General features: G+C 37.2%; 1 protein-coding gene across 2 annotated transcripts; it reads right to left on the bottom strand.

Moving 5' to 3' along the window:
• Nucleotides 1–1329: 1329 nt before the first annotated feature.
• On the bottom strand, nt 1330–17613 carry LOC139960480 (guanine nucleotide-binding protein G(o) subunit alpha-like). Of its 2 annotated transcripts, none has more exons than XM_071958862.1 (9): nt 17408–17613; nt 15864–16274; nt 15397–15488; nt 5791–5883; nt 5343–5503; nt 4266–4394; nt 3358–3487; nt 2562–2721; nt 1330–1853 (listed from the first exon to the last, which is right to left on the bottom strand). In XM_071958862.1, the coding sequence occupies exons 2-9, from the start codon at nt 15982–15984 to the stop codon at nt 1654–1656; spliced, it is 1086 nt and encodes a 361-aa protein (XP_071814963.1). In that variant the 5' UTR covers nt 15985–16274; nt 17408–17613; the 3' UTR covers nt 1330–1653. The 2 variants fall into 2 exon arrangements, with proteins under 2 accessions (XP_071814963.1, XP_071814964.1); XM_071958863.1 differs by having other exon boundaries at nt 15864–16268.
• Nucleotides 17614–18494: the final 881 nt, after the last annotated feature.

The following is an 18494-nucleotide window of genomic DNA, read 5'->3' as shown; positions in this document are numbered from 1 at the left end:
TTTTAATTTGATACTAAACCGAACAGAGAAGACTGCTGTTTTCTCTGTCGAGAAATTTGATGCATCCATAGCACTCCACCCAAAATAAATGTTTTATTAATATTTCCCTTGGGCATCTTCTCCCTTTTGTCTTCAGATGCAGTACCAGAAATAAACAAAACCCTAAGACACAAGTTTGCCTTCAGACAAAGATCTCCAAATCGGCACATATTTGTCTACGTATGGTCACATCACTTACACCTGGAATGCCTTATGAGTTATTCGAGGTCTAATATAACTCACAGCACCATACCTCAATTAGCAGAAGACTTCCATACCTCACGAGTGAGGTACACATTAGCGACCCAAGAGCAAAGTATTTTCCTTGTCTTTACGTCGCAATTCTATTTAGCTGTCATTATACTTTGAAATCGTTTGCGAAGCTAGTTCTCAGAATTGTAGTATATAGGCAATGAAAGTACTTTCCACTTGGGTAGCTAATGTGTACCTCACTTGTGAGGTCACTGAAAATTTTGGAAATAAACAGTAACACAGGTCTATCTATACGAGAGAACCCAATTATATTTTAACAGGAAAATTAATAACATGTTGGGAGAATTGAAAGCATAATTCCCCCTCACCTCTACGAAATCTTTTAATGAATTAAAAGCAGTATCTTATAAATGTTGAATATCGCCATGTTAGTGTTTTAGCCATTTTGTGTTTAAACTCTTGCAAACATTCAGATGTAAAACTAAAAATAATTTCCTTTAAGAAACATCACTGAAAAAAAGCACTCTAATCTCATCATCGACCCTCTGCTTCTTCTTTCTCAGCTACAGTAGATAGAAAAGATAAGAAAAAAAACTTCCCATTTATGTCCTGCCATTCCATGAAGGGTGATAAAAGAAAATGTATACCTTACAGAGCCTCAGACCTAATATATTTTCAGAAAAACTGAATATTTCAAGCGTGTTAACCAAAACCTGATCCAAAGATGAACAAGGACATCACTGACACAGCTGTGAATCTTTGTCTTATGACATCGTATTTATATTCCCAAGCCCTTTCTGTCTGTAAGTGCATTAGTTTTTTTAAATTTTGCCAAACATTTTTCTGTAAAATATTTTGTCAATGAGATAAGAATGGTTGTACCCATGGAAGTTCTTTTTTATTGAGCGACTTTCAAAACGTTTTAATCTGGAGATTTTTCAGAAATATTTAGTAACAAATTAGTGAGAGGTACACAATTGTGACTTATCACAGGTTAACTGCAACTATGGATTGCTGGCACACATGTGTACACCACTGTAGATCTGTGTTCCTGTCATCCTAGTTTGGAGATCTCTCTGAGGTCATCAGTAACACTGCATTGTTGGTATACCTCAACCCTCATTGTAGACTAATGCTCCTGATGTCCCATCCATGTCTAGAGATCTGGTTTTGAGGTCATCAGTAACACTGCATTGTTGGTATGCCTCAACCCTCATTGTAGACTAAAGCTCCTGATGTCCCATCCATGTCTAGAGATCTGGTTTTGAGGTCATCAGTAACACTGCATTGTTGGTATACCTCAACCCTCATTGTAGACTAAAGCTCCTGATGTCCCAACCATGTCTAGAGATCTGGTTTTGAGGTCATCAGTAACACTGCCTTGTTGGTATGCTTCAACCCTCAATGTAGATTAATGCTCCTGATGTTTGATCTAATGATCGACTCCACAACTCCTTCAAACACCACCTGAATGTTCTTGGTGTCAGTTGCGGTGGTAAAATGCGTGAAGATGGGCGAACCCCGCAGATGGGCTCTCTCATCGCAATTTTCAAACAGGTGCTTAACGAAGGTGGCAGCAGAATCGACATCATAGTCGGGACCTGAAAGGTTAAAAAATACAAAGGTTAAAAGATACAAAGGTTCAAAGGTTAAAGGTACAAAGGTTAAAAGACCGTGCAAAGGTTATAACAGAAGAATGAGACTGAATTCCAAGTCTCTCTATGTAGATATGATATCTTCCCGGTGTTACAGCAGTCACAGGTGACAAGAAAGTCACTTGTCTGTCACACTCAACTCTGGTTGTATGAGTGTGTTAACACAATTGCAGTTTTATATTGCAAATAGTGCAGAGCTTTTTACAGAGAAAAAAAATACATAGGGAAATGAGTTTCATATTGCAAATAGTGCGAAGCTTTTTCTACAGAGAACAAAAACAAATGCAAAATCAGAGTATAGTATCATCTAAATTACATAGGGAAATGAAGCCAGGGAGGGTACATTAACATCCACAAAGTGTGCGGAGTTTTAGCTCAGTGGTTAATGCCGGTGCCTTTCAATCATAAGGTCCCCGGTTCGAGTCACTCCAAGATTAATGTATGTCGTCCAGTTACAGAGTTGTTGACAATTGAAAATTCATAATCATGGACATTAAATATGAATGTAAGAGACTGACTTCGGTCAGCTTGCGGCTTTGATAAGCCAATGAGGCTTCTTCGCGAGTTCCTGCTTGCAGGAGGATCTAAAATACATACAAATACATACATACAAAAAAAAGAGGGGGGGTGTGTGGGGAAGAACTAAAATGATACCTTTATATTGTGGAAAGTATATTTTCAGTTTCCTCTTGGTGAGTAGAATCTTCTGTTGGAATAAATCAACTTTATTTAGAAACAGGATCATGCTGATTGTGGTGAAGAATCTGTTATTACAAATCGGCTTGAATACGGCAAGGCTCTCCCTCAGCCGGTTCTGTGGACGGAAGAGGAAACATCAAATTAGTAAACGATCCCGGTTGCAATTGTTTTGTCATATAGATCACTTTACAAGCCCATTTGGCTGGTACTTTTTTCAAAGAAATGAGAACCAATTTGGTCAAAATGCAAAGGAAAGGTTTTTTTTTTAAAGTCAGAACCAGATTCAAACCACTGATGGTAGTCACTCAATCCCACTCTAGAAGATGATTTCTATACTTATTCAAAAGTTTTTGATCAATTTTCTGTTCCCAGTTAATCCTTGTTGTTGACAGAAGGGCCAATTTTTTTCTAGATACCCATTTCCTCCTTATACACTCTGGGTTGTATCGAATGAAAACGACTTTTGAAATCTTATTTAACCACATTGGTTGAATTATGGAACAAGGATGCACATCAAATATAGACTGAGCAGCTACTCAGTTGGAACAGCACAGACTGGTAAATATAACTGAGATCAACTCTAGATAGCAAATAACTGCTTTGCTCTTTCACAGAAGAAGTCAAATCATTAAGTAAAATACTGCTCTTTTGGCTCATCAATCTACAAATTGCTTCACGTTACCCAACAGATAAAACCGAAAATGCTAGAAAATAACCACCTCCAGCCTATAATTCCCAGGGTTAGACTCACCACTTCAGGGTCCTCAAACAGAGTCATGTCATAACCACTCAGGGCTGCAACAAAGATAACTGCAGAGACATGCTCAAAGCAATGAATCCATTTCTTTCTCTCTGACCTTTGACCTCCAACATCTATAATTCTGCAGAAAAAGAGAAAAGGAAAAAACAAAAAGATACAGTTTAACAATGTGTTAACATACATATTCAAAAGTATGTAACCTTTTCTGTAGTTCCTGGAAGTATATATATGTAGGTCTGTATTTTGGAGAGTGTACAAATTACCACTTGCAGTGTAAAATGTCAAAGGTCGTAGAAACATTGCTATTTTATTATCAGTCACACAGTACAGGTGACTCTTACACAGACACTTTTTGAGACCTCCACAGATAATAGAACAGAATTTTGAACTAGAGCAGCAATGCTGCTAAATTCTCAATACCCTTGATAACAGTACATATAGCTGTTGATCACAGTGCAGTCAGCTTGGCAAGAAAGAACTTTTGAAACTTCCACAGATAAAGAGGACAAGAAAGCCAAACGACCCAAAAATGACAGATTTCAGGAACAATAAAGTGAGGGATCTACTTCACAAACTAAGAATGTTGAAAAAACATAGTTTTTCAGGTGAGAGAGGAAAATCAAAGATATTATATAGTAGAAATTAATCACACATGCCAATAAAAAGCTGAGAGTCTTTTTCTCCCCCCTTCAAAATGAAACGTATTTTCATTATTACTCTGAAATTAAATGTCGCTAGTCATGTATACCAATTGCACAGTGGTGGTGTTCTAGTCTCGAATATTATCCAAAACTTGACCAAAATCAATAAAAAAAAAAACACTGCATTTTAGGGAAACTTCTCTCCTAATTTAGGAGCTCAATGCAACATTTTATAGACATTGCTGGGATGTTTCTTACCTGAGGGGGACTCCTCCTACTGTGAAACTTGTTTCCAAGACCCCTGTTGTCCTCACTCTTGCCCTCAAGACATCTTCTGTGGTCGGAACATACTTCTCAATCAAAATTCTTTCCATATTATCGAAATAACTTGCAAGAGAAAGGAGAGAGAGAGAGAGGGAGGGAGCAAGGATTCAAAGTCATTAAGAGTGAAAAGATAACAATTTGTGTTCATTTTCAAACAGTGGGTGGTTAATAGTGTTGGACTTAGTCATCTCGTAGTAACAGATATTTAAGGAAACCCCAAAACTGGACAGATGGATTATTTACATGATTCTAAGAGGGGTGCAAAGCGGGCATAGATGCCAAAAGAGGGTGATTGGGGGCTAACATTTTACTTGTCACCAAACATATTTAGAGCAATGGGAATTAAGGCAGGGGGGGAGGAGGGTGAAATGATAATGATAGTACACCTTTTCATGTACCCATGAATGTTTGTGAGAAATTATTTTACAACTTGGCGGTAGATGAACAAATTTTTAGCAGCGGTAAGAGACGGGTAAAAACGGAGAGAAGTGATTCCATAGAGAGGCACAAACTTTTGCAGAATGTATCTAGCCAGTCACAAGTTCAAGGAAAGTTGAAAAATTTATCGCCCTTGTCCAAATTTTTCCTTTGTATATATTTTTATCTTAATATTTTAGCTGCTTCCATTTTAATTAAAACTCACTTTTTCTTTTTAGGAATTTCACTGTAAATCTATATTGTGTTTAAAATTATTCCTTTGTATATATATATTTTTTTTATATTAATATTTAAGCTGCGTCCATTTTATTTTTCATATTCATATTTTAAGGGTTTTGTCATTTTGTTGTCATTGTAAAGCGCTCTTGAACATGCTTAAGCATGAAAAGAGCGCTATATAAATCTGGTAAATAATAATGATAATAAATGCACGTAGACAACTTCTAACACCAAAATAGAAACCTAATAGAACGCATCAAATGCAATATGCCTTGAATGTAACTTAGGTTTCAGATTAGAAGAATCTTTGAAAAAACTGGAAAAAGGGAGAAACCAAAACAGATCGCAACTCACTACATGGCAGAATCGTTAAGCTCGTATTCATTTCCGCGAATTGCACACGAACGGATCCCCGAATCATTCCACAGCGCCCTCAATGCACTCGCAATAGCTGCCCGCATCACTATGTTTTCGTCAAAGCAACGGTAACACTGCAGTATGGTCTGGGCGTGTACCTGAATCGGAGGATAAACGGATAGAGTATACCATCATTGTGTGAATGGTAATTCCGATTATCCTGTTTTCATGGGAATGGGGACCCAATGGCCTTCCCTCAAAGGTTTCAGAACAATGATTTTCATGTGAGCATGGTGCCTCCAAAGGGGACAATGTCAATACCACTGAACGATGGTCTGACTCCTGGCCTCTCAAATCTGTGTTCTGAGGGGTCCTGTTCAAGTGTTTACAATACAAATGCAGTTGGTTAATAATACAGCTCAATATTAATATGACCATACCGTACCTTATTTCTATAATTGGCAAGAGGTATCCTCAGTTGTCCCATGCCAGACAAGACATATCGCATGGAGCTGACCAAATTATCTAAGACAGCAGGCTGTGAGATCATTAAGAGAGAGAAAATGAAAAAATTGTGATGGATCATCAACTTGAGGGAAGGGAAAGCAAGGGGAGGGGGGCAAGGGAGGGGGAAGGGGAGGTGGAAAGAGGGGGCTTTATAATTGCTCACACTATAGTGTGGAGTGTGGAGTGTTAACTCAGTGGTTAAAGCCGGTGCCTTCCAATCATAAGGTCCCCGGTTCGAGTCACTCCAAGATTAATGTATGTCGTCCAGTTACAGAGTTGTTGACAATTGACAATTCATAATCATGGACATTAAATATGAATCTAAGAGACTGACTTCGGTCAGCTTGCAGCTTTGATAAGCCAATGAGGCTTCTTCGCCTTCCTGCTAGCAGGAGGATCTAAAATACATACATACATGTATACATGCTATAAGTATTTAGCATTTCAGTATCAAAGCAGGATTGTGACAAAAATATCAATCTAGTTACTTAATAAAATATCAGAAATTTATTATATGATATATTTAAGTTAATACACATGTGGATATATTTTTGTTTGTATATGAAATGTCCTTCACATTCAATAAGGATATTTTTTGTGGGCATGATATTCACACAGGTACAGTAAAAGGGTGTAGGCATTTGTCAAGTTTACCTATAATGACTAAGATACAGTTAGTCATCATTCATGTTAAATAAATATATAAGTTCATAAATCTCAGTAGGAATATCAGGTCCACAGCATTCTTTTGGTTTGCCAAACTCATGACTATGGACTATATTGTTTACTGCACTTTACACTTTACACTTGACATTACACAGAAGACTTAAAAATCATCAGTTAAAACATTCTAGGAATTCAAATGTCTCCCTTACATAGAGGGGTGGTTTATATCATTTTTAGCATCTAGAGTCAACAGTTTATGTAAATCCCATAAAATGTCCTTGCAATGCATCCGTATGGAAGTTCATCCTCTAGGAGAGTGAGTACACATGCACACTTGAACAGTACAGTACATGAATATATAATTGATATTCATAAATATAGAATATTGTCTGTTAACATGATTGCACCTGTAATTAAAACATACAATTAAGTCAGTAAGTCTGAAAGAGTCAAACGCTGTTGGATTCTGAATGCTTCAATCGTACCGTGCCAGATTAAAAGTATTTGATCAGTGTCGGTTCAGTCGATGTTTGCTTTATATCGACGAGGTAAACATACCGGTTTAAGTGGAATTGGGCCAATGACTTTTGAGTATCGTCATAACTTGGTTAAATTATTGATTGACGATGCAGTGCCTTCTATTGATATTACTATAATTATCTTAATGGATTCATACTCTTGGTACTGTTTATATTCGGTAGAACAGTCCTGAGCGAAAATGTATATTATAAGTGAACAGTTAATGCTGTTTCTGTACTGTTCAGAGAATATATATTGACTTCAGCAGAGAGTGTGTATCGTAAGTGGATAGCTCATGGAAGTTAATGGATCCATATTTCCTTGACAACGAGAGATTGGATCGTCTAAAATTAGATGAGAAGCAATTAGAGAGAACTTTGCGACTAAAGAACAGGCTGAAAACATTTCTGTGACCATTGTTCCGTGTTAATTGTAAAGTGTGATCTATGGGAGTCAATTATTGCTGAGACTTTGAACTCTGTTGACCTCAATTGACCATCAACCGTGTACAAATCCCAATACTGTAGGTAAATACTTAATTGTACTAACCAAGGGGAAACGAATGTACACACCAAGCAGTTCAACCAAGCTGTACATTTTTCTGTGCTTACAAGCAGGTGTCACACGCACACACGCCTTCGTCCCCCTCACCTCACCTCCCACACAAACACACATGTGTACACCCACACAGGTATGTTTAACATGCAGACTAACCGTTAGTAACGACTCCATTGTGTTTTTTCCATTGTTCAAATCCACATACCAAACAATACCCCTTAACAAAAGACATTTCCTTCTGAGGACTGAGGTGATCAAATGAGGTGACTTGGAAATTTGGAATTCATTTGTTCAAGTCTCAGCCAGAATATAAAACAAGTGCATACATACAGACAAACACACAGACACACACTCACGTATGTGCTCTCATCACAATTTGATTCCTTAACTTGCATGGAACCAGAAGTGATATCAAAAGGAGCTGTTTTCAATTTGGTCTCGAATTTCCAGAAATGTTATCCAGTTACCGACCCTGCAGATTATTGTAATAGCATGTCAATGGGGGCTAGCCTCCCTTCTGTGGATCACAGAATTCCCAAAACCAGCCTTAGAAAAAGAAAAGAAAATGATTTCCCAAAACCAGCCTTAGAATAAAACAAATGATTCATGGAATGCAAACAGTTTGTTGGCCAAAAATATTTTCAAAATTTTGGTGATATTAAATATTTCATGGTTAAAGCAAATCAAAAATTTTCAAACTTTGCAACTCTTTATTCAATTTACTGAAATATGATACATGATAAAACTGACGTATTTTGGGAATTACTTTTTAGTATCACACATAATAGTATTTATGTAAACTGTTTAACAAAACCAGTGCAAAAAGTAGCTTTAAAAATTCTCAAATTTTCAAAGCTTTGACCAATCAGTTCTAATCCTATCATTTTAAATCAAATCCCTCCAGGTCAAAAGCCTCACCAACTTTTGATAAATTTATTAATATATCACTGTATATTTTTCTAACAGCTGATCTTGTATTCGGACTACCCAGTGACTCATTTCTCATGATTTCATGCAAAAACATAACCTTGAAAATCTGTAAAAGTCACCTACAATCTGCTCGGAGGCAAATTGAAAAGTACAATTTGAGGACCAGCTAAACTATGCAGAGAAGGAATTGCTAATAAGAAACTTTTCTGTATATGAGTGGAGGGCACAACAGAGGTAAAACAGTACAAACAAAACAGACATATTTTAGGCAGGAATTACAGGAGCAAAAAAACTTATTTACAGGTCTCAGTAAAGGATGCTAGTATTTCTGATACTATATGTGTGGGCCAACAAAGCTATACACACTGTATATGTGTGGGCCTAAAAAGCTTATGTGTGGGCCTACAGTAGTTCACATACTGTCCCAAAGTTAAAATGTTAACCAATAATCATTTAATTAATCGTCCACTCTGATTAAGAACACAGAGATCTGGCTTTAATTCAAATTGTTTTTGATGCTTGATGAAAACTGGTAGAATTGGATGGAACCATAAATCACTCACTAATCAACTGAAGGACAAGGTCTCACAGTAATTTGATCAATGTTAATCATATATTAAATAGTACAATACTCATTAGTTATTAGTGTAAAGTAATATATTATTAAACCAGCCTAAAGCAAATGCCACACATTAAATAGAAATCTAATGTCAATAGGGCGCTCTATGTTGTGAAGAGCTGCCTTTGTACTGTACATGTACAGTATGTATTATGTTAGAATCAGTGAATAAGATAAATGAATCAATAAAAAAGACAGCCACAATAAAAAAAAATTTAAAAAAATAAAAAATTCTAGACACTTTGGCAGGTAGTCTGAGAATGAGGTTCATTGACCGGTGGTTTATATCCATGGTGTACAGTGATGAAAATTGTACCAGTTCACCCTAGACACCCTCAGGGAGAGTGATGAAATTTATAAAGAGACAGGTAGGCGAGGCAGCAAATGAATAGTTAGATCAAACTCCAACTCATCTGACAGCTTTTAGAGGTTCAAAGACTTAGGCCAAAACATGCTAGAAAGTAAAATAATGGTTACTTAAGAATTGATCAAATTTCAGCAAGCATTTTACTGCACTGTAACCATGGAGACATATTCTGAAAGAATTAAATAAGCTAATATTTTTTTTAAACATTAATATTTTTTAAACACTGTTTTTAACATCTGGAAAGGATTTATAGGGTCAGAAACACTTTTGAAAGCTTTTACCAATTAATCAAAATAATAGCACCCTGAATCGGGGGGGGGGGGGGGGGGAAACAAAACTGATGACCTTAGAGTGTTAGAGGTTAGAGTGCAATGTCAGTTTACTGGGTTATCGACCCTTCTATATCAATGATTAAAGTACTTTCTATTCCAATTTCAGTAAACTATTTCAAATTTCCATAAATTGTAGCATATGTTGCATCTATTTCAAAGATATTATCTTCAGGGCAAAAGTTCAAGCAGTGTATATACATCAGTATATATAATGATACCCTAGTACCAAACTTCACCTAACAAACAAAAGCTATATCACTGCAGCAGCTTGCCTATTGAAACCAATCAATGATCTACGAGAGAGATAGGATTCCACGTGAGGAATCCGACACCATCGACAACAGTTTGGTCAGCATTGAGTATCTTTGTCTGATTGGATGAAAAGGGAGGGAGCGTTGCCTCAGGGTAAAGCCGAGCATTCTCTCGGGGGTTAGCAATAGGAGTAGCTTGATCTGCCCGCAAGAGTATCCACATGTCAATTTATAAAGACTGGCACGAGACGACCAGGTGTACAATTCTACACACGTGCAAAGTGTGCTCTGTGAATGGACAGATTTTGAGATGGCTACGACAGTACAGTATGGCAGTACTTACTACTTGTCATAGTTCATCTCTCAATATCTAAATATAGCCTACAGTATACATGCCCACATCAACTACTGTACCTAAAGTATTAACTGTCAAGTTTGGGTATTGAGGTATCTATTGTCCACAACATTACAGTACAGTCAAAACTTTTGAAATTTTTCCATTTTGTCATTTAAGTGTACTGTTACTCACTTTGTTAGTGTTATAATGAAAAGCGTACATGTGCATCAAATATGGCAGATTTATAAGGAATTTATTAATTGCTCTTTAGCCTTCATGTGGTTAAGAAGTCTAGAATAATGCCTTTTAGTGTGATCTTTGGTATTAAATTAATCCCCATAAAGGTGGTGTTCTATTCACCAAACCTACACATCTTTCCTGCAGTGTACAAATTGGTGTTCTATTCACCAAACCTACACATCCCTTCTACAGTGTACATGTTATCTTGCTTCATCTTCTCAGACAAACCAACTTAGCTCTTCAGACAACCAAACTGTGAGGCCTGGTTGCAAAAGGGACAAACAGACAAAATTGCACTGAATTCTCTTAAGGTTTGAGGAAAAAAAAAATGCCGACAAGAACTCAGAGTGGCTGCTTTCAAAACTCCGCTGACTCAATGTATCTGTGTGTATGTGTGTGGGTATCTTCCTGTTTACACTCTAGGTCCTGTTAAACGAAAGCTCTCTAAACTTAAGTAAATTTACACATTATCATCCACTTTGTGGTGGAAACTAAGTCTAACAAGTTCATTAAATTAAGTTAAAACACAGAGAATTCCTGTTCACACAAACAAAGTTTGCCTTAGCTAGATAGGACAGCCAAGATTATTTGCACACATCAACTTTGTGAGAAACTGGGCTTATTTGTTCTGCTTAGAGGATTTCTTTTGTGGTACTGGTCATCATCACCTTGTTAATTCCTGCTGGTTTTAAAACTATCACACAAGTTGTCACATTCATGATAATTAGTACCTTCAAGCATCTTGTTGTCACAGTGTGCATTATACTGACAACATTTTGCATTCCGTCTCCAATTGACAAAAGTTTTCTGTAATGTTACAACACTTATGATGTACAGCACCAGACAAGAGTCAGGTTAGAAAAAACTTGACAATTTTTTCCACAGATCATATGATTTTAATCATGGGTAAATTAATGCATTCATTTAAAAACATTTCACTAAGACACTTTTATATTGAATTATATGGACAAAGCATAAAATATGTCAAGTCTAAGTTTGAAATTTCTCTTGTAGTAATTTATTATATAGGGTATTGTAGCTTGGAAATGCACAGGTCTTTCAAAGCCAGGATTTTAACTAATCTGGTATGTTTCACCAGTACTCTTTTCTTGAAGCAGGTTCTTATCTAAACAGTTTGGGGATCAAGCGATCAAATGCCACTAATCTTATTAATATCATCTGGTTTAATCTTTGCACTCTTTCCCAAACTTTGCCCATCCCTTACAACACTCGGTCCCCCACAAATGCATAGAAATTTACTACTTAAGTTCTCATGTAACCTATTCCTAGTACACTGCCATATTATACCTTTATGTACTTACACCTCAAAATGTCAAATTTCTATTGTATTAATTTTGTCAAAACCTTTCAAAACTGCAAGATTTCGCTTCGAGATATGCAATTGCCGCAACAATAAGGTCTGTGCCAACAATAGGCACCGACTGTGAATTCAATCACTTTGAAAAGTCAATTTCCTGTTCAAAGAATTCAAAACAACGAACCATGAAGGTGGCTTTGTTCTCTGACATTCATAACTTTATCCGGCACTAAAAGTTAAGTCAGATTTTGCTACAAGTATCGTCAGTGTGTTTTAATACAAAAAAACTTGCTTGGACACCAGGGAATAATTTATCTAGTATTGCATTGTAAAATGATATGCAACATGGGATAATGCAAAGTTTTTGTACACAGGAACCATAATATTTCAAAAAGAGACAAAAATCCAGAGAATTTCAAAGCTGAGCCTACACAAAATTTGTACACTCAATTATTCCCCTGGACACGGCTTGTCAATAAATAAATGTCGTTGCTAAAAGGCAAAATTTAGCTAGTCAATTATATACAACCCCTATGTATCAGACAATGCTTTGAGAGTGCCAAAGCAAATGCGATTTTACAATATTTAGTTGATAGGGTCTTAACTACATTGAAAAGTCTACATTCAAAAGACTACTTAAGACCCACCTTTTCACTTGGTCTTTTGTAAATTAATCTGCTTTCTCTGTAAAGCGCCTTGAGCAGTGACTTTTGTCTACTGATTTGGCGCTATAGAAGTCTCCTTTACTATTATTTAGTATTATTATTATTAACTGTCGGGGTACAAAATGATGACTTGAGCAAACACGGAAATAAAGATGCCATTCATCAACAAGCAAAACAATGTGCCCCTCATTTTCAGGCTTTACCCTAATTGTTGGGCACTACTATAATTTTTTAATTGTCGTGTGGGGAAGGGAAGGGGTGTGGCAGGCAAAGGATGATGGTCAACACAAAAATTTTCTTGCCTGGTTCTCAGTCCTGCAAACTTCAAAGAAAGTCGCATCCCAGAGAATAGATTTATTGAAAAATTTGGCCACTTGAGTTTATTCTAGATACGGCACAGTCCGCATGATGAATTTAAGAACAGCTAAAGATTGCTAACAATTTCTTTGGCCAGAGTTTAAAAACTGGCATATAATTGCCATATTCAGTACTTCTGTTTTATATTATTTGCATAAAAACTATTTAATATAATTTACCAATATCAGGTTAAAGTATGGAAATTCACTACCTAGGGAGAACTATTCATACAAAAATGTCATTCACATTTCACAATGCATCTTACTTTAACACTCAGATTTCACATTATTTTTTCCCAGAGTCCAAACTGTCTGGAATGTTTTCTTTCGAACCCAAAGAAAATCTCGTTATTATTTTTTAAAAGTCCCCAGAGTGAGAAAAAAACATAATCCTTCAAAAATTCTGCACAGTTTACGCAGACGCTTTTACCATGTTTTTTTCTGGAACCCACGTATAAACATCACCTGCAAGCCAGCCTGTTGCTCACTACCACAACAAGAAGGTGTGAACTAAACCCATGGGTTGAGTTTATTGGAAATGTGTTTGTTGAGCAGGGTAACACCATCAAGAGGTCAGATGGGAACTTCTTATTCATTTAAAGAGAACAAAAGGAACAATGGAGCCAAGAAAACAAACCAGAGCTAGAGCCATTTTTTTTTTACCTTTCTTAAAACCTGTGATTGTAACAGTAACAGCTGTGCCATAGTGTGCTTTTACATGCAAATTGTACGCTGTATTACTGCAAAACACAAACTGGTGCAAAACAAACACTTAAGGTACTTCATATGTCCCTAGCAGACAGGAGTGGATCGAACTCTAGAGTTCGAGTTCGTCTTCCCAACAAGTTGGCATGCAAATTAGGTCATAGACTCCCCTTAAGTGCTCTGTCTACTGTAAATTACTCCCAGGGGAGGGAGAGTGGGGGGGGGGTCTGGAAGGAGGTAAAAGATAGGGAGTTGTGTGCAATGAAAGGTATATAATTTCACCCTTTTGAAGGATGTTAGATAGTGTTCATAGCTCTTCCAGTGCTAGAGGAAGGTGAGGGAACTGCCTTGTGGTGAAAGGTTTAGATGGGGTGGGGGGGGGGGAAGAAGAGGGCCAATGCTCAGTGGTTTTGACATTGTTACCTGTGGCATCACTACATTCCCTCATGTGTGATAGCCATGAGGCAGAAGGGGGGGGGGGAGAAGAGGGAATGATGCTTACATTCCAAAGCAAACAGCTTCTTTTGTGAATGTCACTGACATATGAAGAAGACTATCCCACTTTCAGAGAAACACAAGAACAACTCTACAGTGCAGTACTAAGCAGCTCAGAGCTCTGTCACATCCTTCATACATAAACACTCTTCCTTCTCAATACCAGCTAAGCCATCATGAGTTTATAAATGGGGCTGGTAAACCACTTTATAATGCCCCTACCTATATGGACAGAGGTTTATGAACACAATACCAACCTTTAAGGAAACTTAATCATTGCTCTTTATCATGGTGGATATAATGGAACTTGAAGAACTTAAGTGCTATTGTGAGGTGCCTCAGAGGAATTGGCTTAAAACTAACCACAGTGTATTGGTAGCAGACTGAATCTAAACAGTTAGTTCATTCTCTTTCTTGTTCATCAGGCAGAAAGATAAGAACAACAGCACAAATGTACACCAGTTCTTTCATTGATTGACAGACTTATGAAAGATTTCAACACAACTTGGCATGGCAGCACATGTGTATACTGTACTGCACAGGTGTCAGTACAGTACTTCAAGCTGATTGAATGTAATGTAATCAAGACAGTGTGCAAAGGTTTGGGACGTCTACACACATCTTTGGGTAAGCCCTTGTACTGTAAATGGCCCAGTGGCGTAGGAAGGTACTTTTGAGTGGGGGGATGAAGACTGATGGGCGGCCTGGGGGAGGGATCTAAGGGGAGGGGGTGCATTTCCAGGTGGCCTCAGATGCAATTTGGTGCAATATAGCACAATTCAACAGTCAACACCCACTCCATTTTGTAAATAATTTTGCATTTTCACCTGGCCTTAGATGCAATTTGGTGCTCCAAATGAGATTTTTTTTCTCATTTGGAAATGAAAAAGGGGTTTTCTGACTTGCGAAGCGGGGGGCGGAATGATACTTCCGCCCCACCATATTTTTCACTGGGGGGCTAGCGCCCCCCAGCCCCCCCAGTTCCTACGCCCTTGAAATGGCCTATATATTACAGGGGTGGGCCTCTCATTTTCAGCTCTGTACCCACAGTTGCACAGGTACAACAAATTGGGGGAATAAAGCACATTATGTACTACATATGTGAAAACAATGGAGTAGAAGGTTAGGTTGGGGTAAGAGATATTGTCAAAAATATTCAAGGATGGAAATAGGAAGCCATTCCTACCTTGAAGCTGAGTAATTCTGAGACAGTGAAGCCATCACTGTGTATTATCTTCATCTGTTTGACCAGAGTACTCTTACCACTCTCACCAGCACCTTCAAATTTAAATTTCAAAACAAAATTTGAACTTTCAAACAAGGTATCATATAAAAAAAATTATAATTGAAAAGATTTAGAACATTACCAAATTAAAAGCAAAGAATTCCTGCCAAACATGAAACTGATTACAATAAGTGACATTTTTTTTATAATTTCCATATTCCAATCAAGCATATTTTACTCTCAGCCAAAGCAACATGTTCCCTTTTGATACAACACATGTCAACTTCAAATGTTGTTATCTCAAAAACAGATACATACAGTACTTAGCAGTTGAATGCAACTGCAGGATGATTCTGTGTGGACTCTTTCGTTAGCTGCAAATAAATTTTCACCTGGACTGTTCTAATTGAAATCTTTCTGAGACTCACCTAAAAGTAGAATCTTCACTGCTTTATCTCCTTTATGGCTTTCCTCGAGCAGAACGTCGATTTGTTCGCTCCTCTCTTTCGCCTTTCTTTCTTCGTTGTCGACGCTAAAGCAAGCCCCCATTGTTCACATGTGAGTGGCTACAATGAGGGCTCAATGTTTTTCCCAAAACTCCTAGCTCTACCCAAAATTGTCAGTCTTTTTTCCAGTTGGCAATTGAGTCAATTCTTGAAATTGTTCAAATGGGGCTTTTTCCATTATATAAAGTAACGGTAACAGCTGACTTTCTTCTACCCTCTGAGGTGACCAATAACCCCTGTTGTTCTTCTTTCAGTTCACTCGATTATAAATTCATGTCGTTATGTTCAAACAGCAGGGCACCTAAGCGTCACTTATTTTCTTTTCCTCTGGTACTGTAAGAAATGAAGTTTCTTTTGTTTAGAATCAATCGCATGTCTCGACACAAAAATATCTGTTATGCAGTGGAAAACCTAAAACTTCCCAAAAGTGCTGTTTATTCCTTATTTGCAGGAATGAATTTGTCTTCAGGAACGAACTGAAGTCTGAGGGTGAAAAAAAGTACTGACAATAGGACAGTCCAATTTTCCCTGGTTGGGTTGTTCCATCTATTTATCTGGGGAATTTTACAGCCGCAAAGTTATTTGTCATACTCAAATTATTTTTAGAAAACACATCTTACTCATATAAATCAATTTCAATTAATGTTAGTAAGAGAATTTTACACAATTACAGTAGTCAGGTGTTTTCTCAAAAGACGAACAATGTTGGTTTTTAACATACCCCTAATAAATGGACCAAGCAGTCCATCCAAAAAAATAGACGACTTGATATGTTTTATTGCTGGCTATATCATTGGTGGGAGGGGCACATGTCCTTTTTCTGCCCGGGTTCGAGATCACTATCAGTATCAGTTTCCCCTTGCCGTGAGCCTCACACAACAAAAATTGCTATAACAGTAGCACCACACCAACAGAGGAAAAATTGCTGCGAAAACATTGCGAATGACAAATGCAGAATTTGAACAATATCCGCAGTACACAAGCATTATACAATGATAATCATTTAACAGTATGTCCAAACCAGGTAGCTATCGATATCATAATTAACAGGAAAGTGTATTATAACAATTCTGATATATAAGTGCTGCTCTGCACTAGTAAGTTATAACTTGTCAGGCCTGGAAACAGGATAATGAGGGAATCCAGGCTTTCTAATGACATGTATGTCACAGTTCACACTGACATGTTGACACTTACATTGCATTAAAATATTTTAAAGTTCTACAAATAGTCAACCTCTCGGGCAATCACTCAACTATATTAGGTCTAGCTTGATATAAATCAATACTCACAACCTTACGCGGTATTCAATATCAAAATACCGGTTCCTAACGTTACAATGCATTCATAATGCCTAAGGTAGCATATTCTACCTTGGCAAACGAAATTTACCGAAAGCGTCTTCTTATAAATGTGATCGATATGATTACTTTGATTGCAATCTATCATAACAGTTTTTAACTCACACTTGTTCTGCATTTTCTTGATCACTTTCCAATGTGTTTGTGGTAATGGAATGTCAACTCGATGTAACAGGTGGTGTGTCCCTACCTACCATGCATTTTCCAAGTGTTACTGCTGCCGATCAAGCTATGTTTGGAATGCATGCTAGATCGACACTTCTAGTTCTACTGTACTGCAAATATACAATGATAAGTAATACTACGTCTATTATCGCGCTGCGATCAGCTGTGTGTAGTATACGGTTTGTTGGTGTACCGTAACCTCTACTATCGAGTCTATATATTTCAAAAGATAGTTCTAACCTGATCTTCGTTCATAAGATATCTAAAGATACTTATACGTTTTACTTGCATCAAAAGATAAACAAATAAGCCTAATATTATGATTATTCATATTTTAAATAAAAATTAATTGATATTTGATTGTATTTTTTACAGAGATTGTAAATTTATTTGTTTTGTAAATGTGAGTTTAGTCTGGATGATCATTGGCTGAGTGAATCTCTTGGAAAAAATATATGTTTATTTACCCTCGTTGTTTACGTTTTGAAATTTGTTTACCTGAGCCAATCAACCAATGGTTACTGACCCTGTACAGATTTCGGAGTCACTGACTGCATCCACTCAAAATCTGAAGGTTTCATCTTTGGTGTTGTTTGACTTACTTTTTATTTATTTTTAGTGGTAAGGAGGGAGTGATAAGTTGAGACAATGATTAGTACCGCAGGGGAGGATCTAGGATTGTGGACGTGTGGCCCCGAGGTTTTTGAGACTGGCTCCCTATGAAGGGGGGGGGGGGGGCTTTGAGAGTATCCTCTCCTAGGTCTAGGTTGTGCTTAGGCTGACGATTACTACTTTTGAATTTTGTGTGAGATTGAAAAAGAGACTTTAACCACCACCCCTGACTTGCTACAAAAACAATGTACCATTGCAGCCCAGATTAACACAGTAGAGAATGGTCAGCCATGCAAGCTCTACAAAAGCCTGTACGATCGCTGACAGCTCAGTCAACACTTATAATGATTTAATTATATTCTGACAAAAACTGCGAAACGAAAAATATTCAAAAATAAAGTAATTCGTCAGTCTA

Source organism: Apostichopus japonicus, chromosome 19 (genome assembly GCF_037975245.1).
Source record: "Apostichopus japonicus isolate 1M-3 chromosome 19, ASM3797524v1, whole genome shotgun sequence".
NCBI lineage: Eukaryota > Metazoa > Echinodermata > Holothuroidea > Aspidochirotida > Stichopodidae > Apostichopus > Apostichopus japonicus.
This window is presented reverse-complemented; position numbering and strand designations above follow the sequence as displayed.